This window comes from Coffea eugenioides, chromosome 6 (assembly GCF_003713205.1).
Source record: "Coffea eugenioides isolate CCC68of chromosome 6, Ceug_1.0, whole genome shotgun sequence".
In the NCBI taxonomy this organism is placed as follows: Eukaryota; Viridiplantae; Streptophyta; class Magnoliopsida; order Gentianales; family Rubiaceae; genus Coffea; species Coffea eugenioides.
This window is the reverse complement of record NC_040040.1, coordinates 21,746,926-21,761,160: the sequence shown is the minus strand read 5'-3', so window position 1 is coordinate 21,761,160 and position 14,235 is coordinate 21,746,926. Positions and strand designations below refer to the sequence as shown.

Genomic DNA, 14,235 nt, shown 5'->3' with positions numbered 1-14,235 from the left:
GATTTTCTGCAGCAAACCACTCTCTACTAGACCTCTTTATATAGGAAGACTGTTTGGGAAACAAAAGAACTCATTAAACACTTGTATGAATAGATTCAAAGTATTGTGTATGAATAGATTCAAAGTATTGTGTATGAATAGATTCAAAGTATTGTGTACACATTCATGCACTTTAATTCATGCATCTCATGATCATTAGATCAAAACATGAATCTATCTTTTCATTCAATAATTCCCATATACATGAATACATTCATAAATGAATGTACATTTTAGAAACATTCACAATACTATACATGTACCAAAAATTAATGAATATACATTAATTACATGTATGTACATCATACAAATTTTGAAAAGTTTCCAACAGGCTCTATGTTCGCTCTGGTGTTCTTCTTTTACTCCCTACAAATAATGATTGAGGAATGTCAGGATATCCGTCTACAGTATGGATTATGGCTTAAATCAAGAAATTTGACATATTATGACGTATGTCTCATAATCTTATGTTTTTTCTTTTCTCTCTGTCAATTAATTCTTTTCCCACTTTCCTTGGTCTCTCTAACTACTCCAGTAAGTTGTGAGTCGCATGGCATATTGTACTTCTCCTGTCCAATTTTCCATTATTATCCTAACACTAACACAGGGCTCCACTATTAAAATTTGGCTGATGATATTGCCACTCCCACAATTTTTATACGTAATTAAAATCAAAATTTCAGAGGTATCAAATGTTTACTTGTGGAAACACCTTTCTAGCCGAATTCATTAGCTTACAAGTGTTCAATTTATTCTACGTACAAGTGATATGGTTAGCAGCTTAAGCCACCCTTCTTTCTATATTTGCTCTCTGAACTAATACATGAAATCATGAAAGTCTCATCAGTAACTCCGTAGTAATAAATGATGTGACCATGAATCAAGAATGGAGTAGCCAATGCCATCTCCAATAGCCAAATTTTGCGTTGGTAAATTTTTCAATTGGAGATGCTAAATCTATACTCTTACATTTTCTAAATTTATATCTCATCAAAGTTTTGACGTTGATGATACAAGTTAAACAATGTTATTTGTACGAGTCATGAATGAACTAAAAGTGTAGATTTAACATAGGGATAATTTCAAATACCTTCTCGAGATTTCTAAAGTTGTGCTGATTTCCTATGAAGTTCTAGAAATATCGCTTACCTTTCATGTCAGCCCTTGAGACCCATTGTCTATACCATTGGAATTGAAAGCCTATTCTATCCTCACAAATTAGGACTATTACCTATTCACAGCACAATGGAATAAGTTATGAAAAGAAAGTGACAGTAATTTGAATTAGTAAGTCAAAATAAAATTCTGAGACTCATTAAAGGAAAGCAATGATGATTTGAAATTTTAATCAAAATGGATTTGGCACGAGAAAATTGGTGCCAATTGAGACACGTAAATGACATTTTTTATTCAATGCCATTGAAAAACTCTGCACTTTGCACAGTAAAAATAGAGCTTGTCTGGATTCTTATCACATCCAGATATTTTTTTTGCAGTTGCATTGCAAATATAGCTACAATATCAATTCTTGATTCTGAATGATGTTCCTCAATTCCATGCTTCCCCTTGATCTAGCACTTGAAAAATCCAGTAGCAAATTCAGTTGTTTCCACCCAATTCCTGATTCTACATTAAAAACATATGCTTTCCAATATGGTATGGTGGTTGTGGCCTTTATATGCAATCCTAAAGGTCTGAAAACATTAACCGTTCATGCAAATCTAACAGCTTCGGTCTGATGCAACTATATTTTTCCCAATTACACGTACACCCTTGAGGCTTAGTTTTCTTTTTTCACCTATTAGTGATCTTTAATTGTGTTCTAGATTAACTAGTAAAAAAAAGCAAAAGGTATTTGTGGGATGAATTGTTCTTCTTGCTCCTCAAAGTACTTTTTAATGCTACTTTTCTTTTCTTTTCTTTTTTTTCGCTTTGGACTGATTTGTTACAACAAAATCGAAATCAAGAGAGGTCAATAATATGTCCAAAACATAAAAAGAGTCAGTACAACTATGAGAAACATAGGGGCACGGAAATTTGAAGAAATAGTCTACTGCTTGTGTAATTTGAAGAAATAGTCCTTATTTAGTAATTTTATAAGTTTTTTCTGTTTGTGCAGCTTTTGTGACCAATTGAGTATATAGTCTACACAAATCTCTATAACGCTTCATAAAAAGCACTTTCGGATCCAACTCATTATTGATATTGCAAGAATTATTGTTTCTAATATATCCTGCTTTTGCTTTGTTGGTCCATCTCTTTATTATGTATTGACTAGGGATCTTCATGATGTTTCTTACATTAAGAACTTTAAGAGAACAAGAGCATAAAATCCTAGAGAATTCATACTTCCTGCAACTACATGAAATCTGATCACCTATTGAATCAAATCTAAACATATGATAGCTTTTTCTGCCTTTAGGAGTGATCTTATACTTTGTCACTGTTCCAACCTCACTATAGGTGATTATACTACAATCATGAGATTTACCCCACTCAATTTCAAACCATTTGAATACTTCAAGAGTATAAACACTTGCAGCTTGTTTCAAAACATCAACATCAAATGGTAGTACTGGAGTACTTGTATATGCTCTAAAGTCGGCTTTAAGTTCTTTATATCTACGATCATCAACTAGCCTCTCAAAATGATTGAAAACTCATGAAATTTATTCTTGTAGGTTACATACCTTTTTATCACACTATTCATGCTTTCGCTCCTTTGAGTTGTTGTCATATCTCCACAAAATGTTTCCCTTCCATACACCAATGCCCATTTTTCTTTAATGTCAAACATACGTTTTAACCAATCATTGTCTTCAAGATCATATTTCTTCAACATAGCATTCCATTCATAGATAAAGTCTTCTTCTTCATCAAAATCATATACACATCTACTGAAATCATTTGCAAATTGTTTAAAATTTTCGAACACATGACTGAGATGAATAGCTGCATTTTGAAATATATGCTATATGCAAAGACGGTGACGTGTTTCAGGCCATGTAGAAATTAGTCCTTTAGCCATTGCTGCGTCCTGATCCGTAAGTATAGTGTTTGGTTTTGTTCCTGACATGGCTCTCTCAAAAGTGTCAAACAACCACTCAAAAGTTGAAGCAGTTTCATCATATAATAAAGCAGCCCCAAATATTGCAGTCTGCTTATGATTATTCACTCCAACAAATAATGCAAATGGACGGCCTTCATTATTCTTTCTGTACGTCGTGTCAAAACAAACAACATCTCCAAAACTTGCATAATCTGCCCTCATTAATCCGTCAGTCCAAAAAAATATTTGTAATCAAAGCATCCTGATCAACTTGAATTGCATAGAAGAAATTAGGATCCTCTAATTGCATTTTTTTCAAATATTCAAGTACGCCTCCTGTATCTCCAACTTCCATTTGTATTGTTCGTTTAGAACGTAAATAATTCCTATAATCCTTAGGAATGGAACCTAAATTCTCTCGTCCTCCTACTTGTAGTGCCATAAATTCATGAAAAACTTTTGGTGCTATACCCACACGGTGTGCCATATCAATTTCAGCTGCATGAATAGAATTTATCTTTCAATGTGATCTATGTAAATGACTTTTGTTGGGACTTGAAAGATAGTGATTATGCTCAATGATCAACTGACACATACGAAACTTACCAGTTTGTCTACTATTAACCTTCATCTTCGCCGAACAATTAAATCGTGTTTCAGGATGAGGGGCTCTTACATTGAGATTTCTTTTATCCTTTGCTCGTTTTCCTTCAGCACTACAACAAAATACCCTATCCATGAGCTTACCATTGCTATCTTCGTGGAAGCTACTTCTTTTGATTCCAAAACCAACTTCCTTTGCATATGCTAAGTAAAAATTATAAGCATCTTCTTCACTCTCAAATTCCATGCCCATCTTCGGAAGTAGTTCAGGGGGAATTGATGCATGAATTTTGTTTACATCTTTTATCACATTTAAAACTGGTGGAGTGGAAACCTCATCGTTGGTAATTTGATCTATCTTGTCAAAATCCAATCTGCGACAGGATGATACCTCAGTTTCCATAGAAGTCGTAGCATCCATATCCTGCAAACTTTCATACAAAGTTAATTGCAATACAATAAGAAAAAAATTTAAGCAAATTTTTTTCCTCAATAATTTATTGAAATAGCTGAATTCCCAATTCTACTTGTTCACTACTACTACTTGCAACTAGCCAGAAAAGCTATTGTTACTTCTTGTATCTTTTTTTCAATTTGGTACATTAGTAAAATTTATAAGAATTCTTGAAATAATAAACAATTTTTTAATCCCACAAAGTAACTTATTTTCCAGGTATCACAATTAGCGTGTAAGTAGTCAATTTGACCACTCAACTAATATTTAACCTTTTCAAACTCACAATTCAATGTAAATTTCACTTTCACGGAAATGAAAATGAAGAATACAAATATGAAAATATAAAATTGCATAACATAAGGTAGGGTGATGTTACTGTTAGTAATTACATAGGCTACAAGAACTTAGATCCATTTTAAGTCAAAAAACTTGAAACGGGAGCAAGAATTACAATTTACATTGCGGTCCATCCAGAAGAAAATATAGTAGTGAGAAGACAGAAGTCTTAAGAGTCACCAAGATCTTAAAACGTAACGTAAATAACCTTTTTGCTTCGCAATTGGAGTAGTATGCTAATGATAATCAACAATTGCCAAGTAACTGCTGATCAAAGGGTCTAGGCATGGCTGCACAGTAGCCAGGTTGAGAATGAGAATTGCATATCTCAGTGCATTTAATAAACAATTTTTTTTGAACTAAGAAAACATGTACTTACGAATTTTACAGAAAATTGATCATCTTCCATCTTCAGTCTTTCATGCTTCTAAATTATCAGGCTGTTAAACGTGGATGGATAAATAGCCAAAGATGTTGGGCAATGATTTTAGGCAGTAAGGCTTGGAGTGGGAGTAAGTGGAATCTCATACATTCTTCTGCAGCCTCCAGAGGCGAATACAAGAAGTAATCTGAGTACCGTAATACAGAAACAACGATGAAGCCGATGTGCCGATAAGCTTTCAGGGACTTTTTCTCTTTTTGACTTTTTTCAAAGCAATCAATGATGAAAGAGTTTGGAGGCAATTTTATGTAGTTTCTTTTTCTTTTTCCCCAAAGCAATGTATCGTGAGTGGTTAACTCAAAAGCGATCGGTTAATTTTGGTTCAAAGTTTTAGAGGGCAAAGAAAACTTGTGTTAAACCAAACCAAGTTGAATTATTAGAAAATTAAAATGCAAATAATAACAGGACACTTGACACAATGCTAGAGGTAGCATTGGGTTGGCATAGAAAACATGTAACCGAGGATCCCAAGTGCCCCTCCCTTTTACTTGTCTAGTGTAAAAGTAGATTGGGTTTCATTGTATTAAATATATTCAACTGGTTAATTTAAAATCCAAACTATAAGTGAGGTGATGGGGGCCAAGATCTCAATCTTTCATTCCTACTAAATGATATCTATTGAAACAACTTTGACATGCGCCACATGCACATGAAAAGCTTAAACCAGAATAAAAGTGTCCATTTGGATGGTGTATTTATAGAGTGTTTGTATACTAAAACTTAATATAACTTACCGTAGTCATTTCAGGAAAATATTGGTGATTGAAAGTTGTCCATGTATACTTAAAATAACTTTTAGTATATCATTGTCAAACAAGTAATCTGTCTAAACTCAAAAGTGATAGATCTGAAATTCTTTGTGTCTAACCATAAAAAACATGTAGACCATCAAAAAAAAAAAAAAATTCAACACAAAAGGATTATGCAATGACAGGATATTCGCGAAAAACACCTACATATTAATTCAAGTAAAAATGGATTACAATCCGCTCCACACAATTCGGACCTCTCTTTCAACAGTGCTTTCCGGCAGGTGATGAACTGATGGACAAAGCTTAGACTGAAAATGAAAAGCAACCACATGTGGATGGATACTACCAAATGGGCACAAGCTAGAATTACATCATTTTGATTGAATGATTGTCCAGTACTTTTTTTTTTTTTTTTTTTAATAATAAGTTCTTCTCACAGACGTCTAATTTTCCGAACTGAAGGCATTCCTATTCTATCCAGTCTAATTGCCCCGCGAGCTAGCCTCGGGAGCATATGAAAGCCGTCGTAGACCTTGACCTGCTGCTCAGGATGAGATATGCCCACATTGGATAATAAATCAACAACTTTATTAACCTCCCTAAAGCAATGTGAGAATCGGGCAGGGTCCTCGACTAATCTAGTATCATGGAAACAAACAGCAAATGGTGTAAATGGTTAATAAACTATTTAAAATTTCTTATTTAATTTGGTCATTAACATTTTACTTCAACCAAAATAGCCACTCAACGTAATACTGCATTTTCATAAGTTGAATGACAAAAACTAGCATCTTTATTATTTGAGTGAGAAAATTGCACACCTTTATTAGTTCAGTGATATAATGGGTGTGTTTCGACCGGAGATTATTGGAAAAAAAATTATTTAAAATAACACTACTATAACACTTTAGTGATATAATGTATGAGATAAAAAGACAGTTAGAAATATAAAAAAAAAAGTGATTAAAAATATATTTCTGATAAAAGAGAAATAATATTAGATACTCAAAACTCTCTTAAAAATGCAATCCAAAGGTGCTCTATCTATGTCTCTGTGGGACTATGCAATTACTTGTGCATATGTGTGTGACTATAATTAGTTGGAGCACAATTAGTTAATGACTTATGGCATGTATTGGAAGAAACAAACAGCTAAAGTTAACTACTAACTATGCCCCTTTAAACAAGTAATAACTGAGAAACTAAATGAAATTTTAAAATATGCTAGTTGAGAATCATTTAAGTTAGTATATAAATTATAATTTGATTTCCACGTCTAGGTTCGAATTTTAAACCGACAGTTGAGGGTGAAAAAGGAGTGAGAAGGGGAGAGAAGTTAAAATAATAATAATAATAATTAATTAATTACATACAGATTTCAATTTCTTTTCCGTTTCCAATTTGATCTTATCAGCACTATAGTCGTATTCACGAGATTTGGAAATTTTTTTTTTAGTCACAAACTCAAGTGAGTAATTTGAACCCATGATGCAAATCAAACAAGAAAGATAACTTAAAATATAAAATGGTCAATATCATACTGCTTGCATGCGAGGCAAAATACCAGTGCAAGGCCAACAGCATTGGGTCAGTGGAGGAGGCGTGAGGCCACAAAATACATTTAGGTGGACAATGGAGAATTCTCTTCTTCTTCATGTTTTACAAAATTACACAATTTTAAGTCCCTGAAATCTTTTTACAAAATTAAACTTCGTTATTTCATGTTTTACAAAGAGAACTTTTTACCATAAAAAGCAAAAAATGTTTTAAGGCGTAGAAATCACTTGCTAGTCCTAAACGATTAGAACAGAAACATGACATGCAACTATCTATTAAATTGAAGAAGAGAAATAGAGAAAATAATCATATTGAATCTTAATGAACACTTGATGTTGCAAACGTATTAGATACTGAGTTTGATACTGAAAACATGTTTGTGGGTTAGTAATTTTATAATTCAAAAGTCAAAATTTATTGTTATAAAAAGTTTTCCGTATCAAACTCAAGTAAAAAATAAGTAATAAAATTTTTTTAAAAAAAGTAAAAAACAAATGCTGTAAAAACCCAAAAAAATTAACAAAAATGACTTTTTCGATTTTTTTTTTCTCTAGCCAATCTGCCTTTCGATTTTTTCGTTGACTCAGATGAACAGTTAACCACTTCCTCTTCAACCAATTGGACCGATTGGGTCAGATCTGAGATTTAGCAAACTACATTAAATGTCTTTTTAATGTATATAACAAATTTTATCTGTTGAAAAATTTTTCATTGCTATGCGGCATTATGTCGACTCTCAACCTACTCAATTTCTAGTGTAATATCTATTCGGACCTATCTTCAGCATAACATACTTTCTTCGCTGTTCATGGAAAAGCAATAGAACCATTTCTCTCTACTATAATTTCCTGTCAAAGAGGCTTTTCTCAAGAATTACATTTCCTTCTTAAAGAGTACATCGTCCGATAAATGTATCATTCCATTGGACACTATTTGAGATGAGAATTTCTGGTACGGTTTGCAATCGTCAAAATCGTTGGACACTATCAAACAATGGAAAACTACCTATTCATGACAAAGATTGCTACTGACTATGATATAGATTTAATTAAGCAGATAAAATGGCAAATACATTGCATGTTAACTTTAACTTTTAGAAGAATTCGTCCAAAATTAGCAGCCACAAGTACTCTCCCCCTCTGCCATTAGTAATGGCTCCTCCACTCTCTTCAATTTATTCCTCTGTAATATTCGTTGCAAGTTAAACTAATACATTTGCTCCTCTACAAAGGCGATAATAAAATTAAATTACATAACAAAAAAAAAATCTTGTCTGGATAAGGAGTCTCTTCAAAAAAAAAAAAAAAAAAGAGTCTCTGTAAATGGTGAAAAAAATATAATATTATGCTTCCGTTAAAAAATTTGTATTGTTCGTATTTTATTATCAATGTAAAAAAAAACTGTGTTGTTAGATAATTTGTGAATACCCCCAATCACCTAAATTTTTAATTGCCCAAAAAACCAATGTTTTGAAAATCGGGTTCAGCCGACCGGCTCAACTGAGAGGTTCAACCCGATTTTACTAATTTTTTATTTTTTAAACATATATTTTCTGTTTTATTTGAAAATTTTAATCCTAAAAATAAAGAAAATAATTAAATTATTGAACTGGGATTAAATTGGTCAAACCGATTGAACCACAAGTCAAAGACTCTTCTGCTTCAATCCCTAGTTCAAGTTTAAAAACATTGCAAAAATAAGATTTTTAATTGTAATGTTATAGTAATATACAAACAAAAATATTTCGTCCATACAATATATCAAATATTTTAAAAATATTTATAATAAAATTTTTTATATATATATTATTGTAAAATATTTTAAAAATATCCTAAAAAATAGCTAATCCAAACAGGGGACTTTTCTTCTACACACATGGCAAGTAGAGATAGATCTTCCGAATGGTGAAGAATAACGAGGCAAGAATCTCAGTCTCTGCATGGCTGCTTTCATGACGAATCAAGCGCCACAACTAGATTCTGTTCTCTCACGTGCTTGCAGGCAATACTACAGGATCTTACCCGAAAATCCAAAAGAAGCTATTTTAACGGTTGCTCACTGACCTGCCTTTGAGCTCATATGTTCGTACTATTAGTAAATGATTGGGAGAATATGATAAATTGGTGACCTGAAAATTTTAGAGTTAAAGTGGATTGTTGGGGAAGAGATAATAAATCTACACAGCCCCTTTTAGCTTTTTAATTATTACACCCCCTTTAAACGTAAATGTCGTGTAATTGTAGATGTGTTACTACATAATATAAAGGATCTATGAATTGAATATTATTTTCAAAAATTAATTATAAGAATTAACAAATACTCAAAACTAGTTAATTGTAGAATTGAGGAATACAAAATTATTATCTTTATGATGCACGATTTGAAGTGTATTGAAATGTATCTGGTTTTTTATACTTTTAGTAGGAGAGATGTGAAATTTAAGAAGTAAGAAAGTGAATGAAAGACGGGAACTCAAGAGCTCTAAATTCTAAGGTCTTAATTTTAACCGGTAGACTAATGCCTCCTCGGGATATTAAAATTTATGCATATTGGTTGAACCGACTGTGTAACAAAATTTTTCATGCGCCAAGCCCTGGACTCTAGAACCATAGTGTATAAAATGTGTACGTTTGAAGTGTATTAAAATGTGATCATTAGAGGCATATAGTTGTGTTTTTGTTGAATGCTATGCAGTTTTTGTATTTGCTACATTATTTGATATACAATCTGTACTCATGGGAAAGAACCGAACACAATTGAACAAAACACAAATATACCCACGACAGTCGGAATATGACAATAGAGCGAGAAGGTTCATTTTGTAGGGCTGATACAAGTCTTTGAATTTTCATCCTTCACAAAATTAAATAAACCATATAATGTTATGCAGCCTTCTGCTCTATATAAGAAGCCAAATCTTCTTTAGCAGCTTTTCAAGGGAAAGCTCATAGGCTGTCTGATTGGGAGTTGGCGACGTGAGGTTAGCTCCCCTATTCTGAAAACTAAAGTTGCATTTATGTCCACCTCGTCAGCTAGCCTGGGATGCTTTAAACTTTCTATTTTTGTGCAGCCATGGCCAATGATGTCGTGGACAATTCAGCAAATTCATGGCTCTTGGATCTGGTTAGAATGCAATCTGCTTAAAACTTAGATTTGTAGTCATAATTCTTGAACATTAACATTGCTCAATCTTGATCGCACATGTTATGGATGATAGGGATTTGTTTGAATCTTGCCATAATAATTTCAATTATCTAGATATAAGCTTTTATGTATGCCTTCTGTTTGTTCGTTCGTGTATATTAGTCATAAGCTAAGCACATTCTTGACTCCTACACTTGCGTATGTAAGGTACATGTGGATGAACATGGCTAAAATTGGCTTGAATTCTTTTTCTTGTTAGCTTTTATTTCAGACGATTTAGCTGTATAAATTGGTTTTTTCTTTTCACAGACAAGTGAACATCCGGCCAGATTCAGCTATATGTATGCGTGGCTGCAAATACTTCTACCATGTAAACCAGAACTTTTACCTTCTACAAGAGTAAAAAGTTCTAGAGCAATGAAACAATAATATATTCGAAGTTCAGGTCAATGGATATAGCCTCTTAGGGTCATCAGACTGCACTTAAAAATCATGAAGATAGGACTTTCTTGGATTTGGATCCTACTTTCATGAAGTACTCATGGGCATTTTTTTTTTAGCAACTTGTTTCATTTAAGATGCAAGAAGCTAATCTGAACTCCGGAGGTTAAGGAAGATGAGTGTTAAATTGTTAATCGCTTCTTTCTAGTTTTATGTCCATATCAATTTTGCATGAGGAAGATGGCAAAAACAAGACGCTTTTGTCTCCTAGAACTAATTCTTATTAATCGTGATCTAGTTGTTTTAATTACCAGCAAAGTAAGACAAACAAATGCAGACGAATGGAAAAACTTCTTGTGCTGCCACTATTTTATTTTATTTTTCCTTTCTTGACTTTAATCAATCAAATTGTAGCTAATTTGTCGATTGTTTTTTGTAGCTCAAATCATCATGATACATTCCTTCTATTGTCAGGAATTGGAGAGCCCATTTCTAAATGATCAATATTCTCAAATTATGAACTTCTTCGATGAAGACTTACCTGCTGCATTTGGAGATGACTTCCAAAGCCCCCTGTCTCGAGAATGCAGCTCACCTACATGTTTTCCCACCATTATTCAAGGAAGCAGCTCCAGCTCCAGCTTGTGTGTATCTTCAATAGTGATGGCGCCGCCTCTGGTAGTGACCGAAAGACCAGCTAAACAGCGCAAGCCTAATGGCTGCACGTTATCCAACACCCATACCATGTTTAATTTCGATCAAGCTTCTTCTTCCCCAGTCATCCTCACTTTTGGGAATCCAAATGTGCCAGATATAAGTTTTGAACAAGTGAGTCTAGGAAACTTGTACCCTGAGGATGAAGTAGTGTCTGGGGTATTGGCATCCCATGGTTCATTTGTAAATCATGTTGGGGTAGCTGCTAAAGCTACTGCAGTCCGAACAAAAGCAAAGAAACCTGGAAGTAGTACTCGACCACCATCCAAATCCTACGATCACATAGCAGCAGAAAGAAAGCGGCGTGAGCAACTCAGCCAGCAATTCATTGCTCTTTCCGCCATGGTTCCTGGCCTCAAGAAGGTACTGAATTCTCCATTACATGTTCACCTTCAGGTCTTCTAATTTGAAGGCTAACAAATGCTTTGTGTTGGCATAATTTCAAGTCGTTCGGTGCATGGGAGGGGAGGGCGGGTGGTTGTGACTTGTGAGGAGTTGAAGTCTGGATTTTGTATACTATAAAACAGGCAAGAGATGTGCTAAGACAAGTAGGAATCTTTGATGCGATATAAACGTTAATTATGTGCACATTATGCAAGATTGTGTCTTACTATGTTTATGTATATATTCACAATTTTAGTACGATATTGCTGCTTATATACTTAATCTTGTGTACATACAAATCTTAATATTGACAAGGTGTTGTATATATCTTGCTTGCAGATGGATAAAACTTCAGTTTTGGGAGATGCCATCAAGTACTTGAAATATCTACAGGAGAGAGTAAACACGCTAGAAGAAAAAACCACAAAGCAAACTGTGGAATCTGTAGTGCTTGTGAAGAAATCACAAGGACTTTTAGCTGAAGATGAGGGATCCTCAGATGAGACAGCTAACACCATTGATCAACTGTCATTACCTGAAATTGAAGTTAAAGTTTGTGACAAGAAAGTTCTGCTGAGAATTCGCTATGGAAATCAAACAGGGTTGCTGACCAAATTCATCTGTAAAGTAGAAAAACTCAATCTCACAGTCACAAATACTAGTGTTGCACAATTTCGAGATCTGGCTCTTGATATCACTATTATAGCCGAGGTCTGCCATGCACACTATACTGTATAGACCATTTTGTTCACAAAATTTTTACAGATCACTGTAGTAATCCTTCTTTTTAACGAATTAAATTTTTTTGTAGATGGATAAAGAATTCAACCTGACTGCGAAAGAACTGGCGAGATGTCTTCAATCTGCTCTTCTACCTGTCGAATTTCTGGGCAAGCAGACAAATAATGGTTAGACTGGTCCGGGATGCTCTTAGCAGTACTCGGACTAACTGTTTCGCTCGTGGGATTTGACGATTTGTAGGTTGCAAAGGAAGGAGCAGGAATGAGAAGAAGGGGTCCCTTCATTATAGAAATTTCTACTCGTCTTTGAAAAACAAAAATAGTCTAATCCAAACGGAGCCTATAGTTTCATCAGGATAATCATATCTTGGCCCCAGATTTTGTATCTGTGGAGTTCTGCGATTTTGTAGCTAATATATAAACCATGTGGTATATACAATAATCATTCGGACTTTTCTCGCATCATTATATATATATTGGCATTCATTTTTATTACATCATGGTAAATCATTGCACATGGTAAATCATTGCACTAATGTATTTATATATATATATATATATATATATATATATATATAAAAGGATATGGATCCATAAGCACAGCCTTCTATTAGCCACCCTCTAACAATCATTTCACCACTAAGTCTTAATTTCCATATGCCATGCTGCATAACTTTTTTCTGCACACTGAAAGGTTTGTCAAATCGACCGATATATTTAAGGGAAATTTTACGGTGTGGTATAACACATTATGGTAAATCACATTATAGAAAAAAAAGAGTGACAAAAGAAAAAGCCTCATGACATACTACAAATGTGGTGCACTACACTATAATAAAAAAGGGTTATCAATAACAATATTTTCCAGTGACAACAGAAAGTTGTCATAGAATGGGGCTTTTTAGACACAACATTGAAGGTTATCACAAGGGAAATTTGCCAAATTGGTCCCTAACATTTACCAAAAACACTTTTTTAGTCCTTTACATATAAAATCAGCCAAAATGGTCCTTCACATTTAAATTGTGAGCCAATGTGGTCCTATTGCTCGTTTTTGCTCATTTCTCCGGCTAAAAATAGCACACCTCTCTCACGTAGTCATATTTTTAGGGGCAAAACCGAAAACACATTTCATTACCTGTTAAAAGTAAAAAGTGTGGACAACCACCAAAATACACATTTCACCTTTGGCCCTCAAAGTTTCAAGAAACCTGAATTGCATCCCCGAATGGTGGCGAAAATTATTTTGTAATTCTCCTGTATAAGTGATGTGCTTGATGAATCCATAGATCTAGTTCTTGTTTACTTATATCCGAAAGTCCTAACCTTTCCATTCTAAGTGAGAGTCTAACAAGTCCAGGACATTTGTGCAACATCGATCCCACGAATCCAATTTGGGCCTTAGCTGGAACCCTAAGCCTCAGCTCCTCCGCCGCCCGCCAAAGCCGCTTACTCGTGTCCCTCCATCCTTTGCAAACCCTGGCCGTCGACAACAGTGTTGGAGGCGGGAGCCTCCTCAACACCTCCCACAGACAACTCATCGGCAGCTTCCCGGACCCGGCAAGATCCGATTCGGG

The 14,235-nt window shown here is 34.2% G+C and overlaps 1 protein-coding gene across 1 annotated transcript; it reads left to right on the top strand.

The window, feature by feature from the left end:
* The first annotated feature begins 10,028 nt into the window (after positions 1–10,028).
* LOC113773845 (transcription factor bHLH18-like) lies at positions 10,029–12,831 on the top strand. Its single transcript, XM_027318449.1, has 5 exons — positions 10,029–10,047; positions 10,306–10,358; positions 11,295–11,897; positions 12,258–12,629; positions 12,730–12,831. Exons 1-5 carry the CDS (start codon positions 10,029–10,031, stop codon positions 12,829–12,831), a joined length of 1,149 nt encoding a protein of 382 aa, XP_027174250.1.
* Positions 12,832–14,235: the final 1,404 nt, after the last annotated feature.

Coding starts and splice junctions, on each gene's coding strand:
- LOC113773845 (XM_027318449.1), top strand. Junction 11,898..12,257: donor TGGTTCCTGGCCTCAAGAAG/GTACTGAATTCT, acceptor TCTTGCTTGCAG/ATGGATAAAACTTCAGTTTT. Junction 12,630..12,729: donor ATATCACTATTATAGCCGAG/GTCTGCCATGCA, acceptor ATTTTTTTGTAG/ATGGATAAAGAATTCAACCT.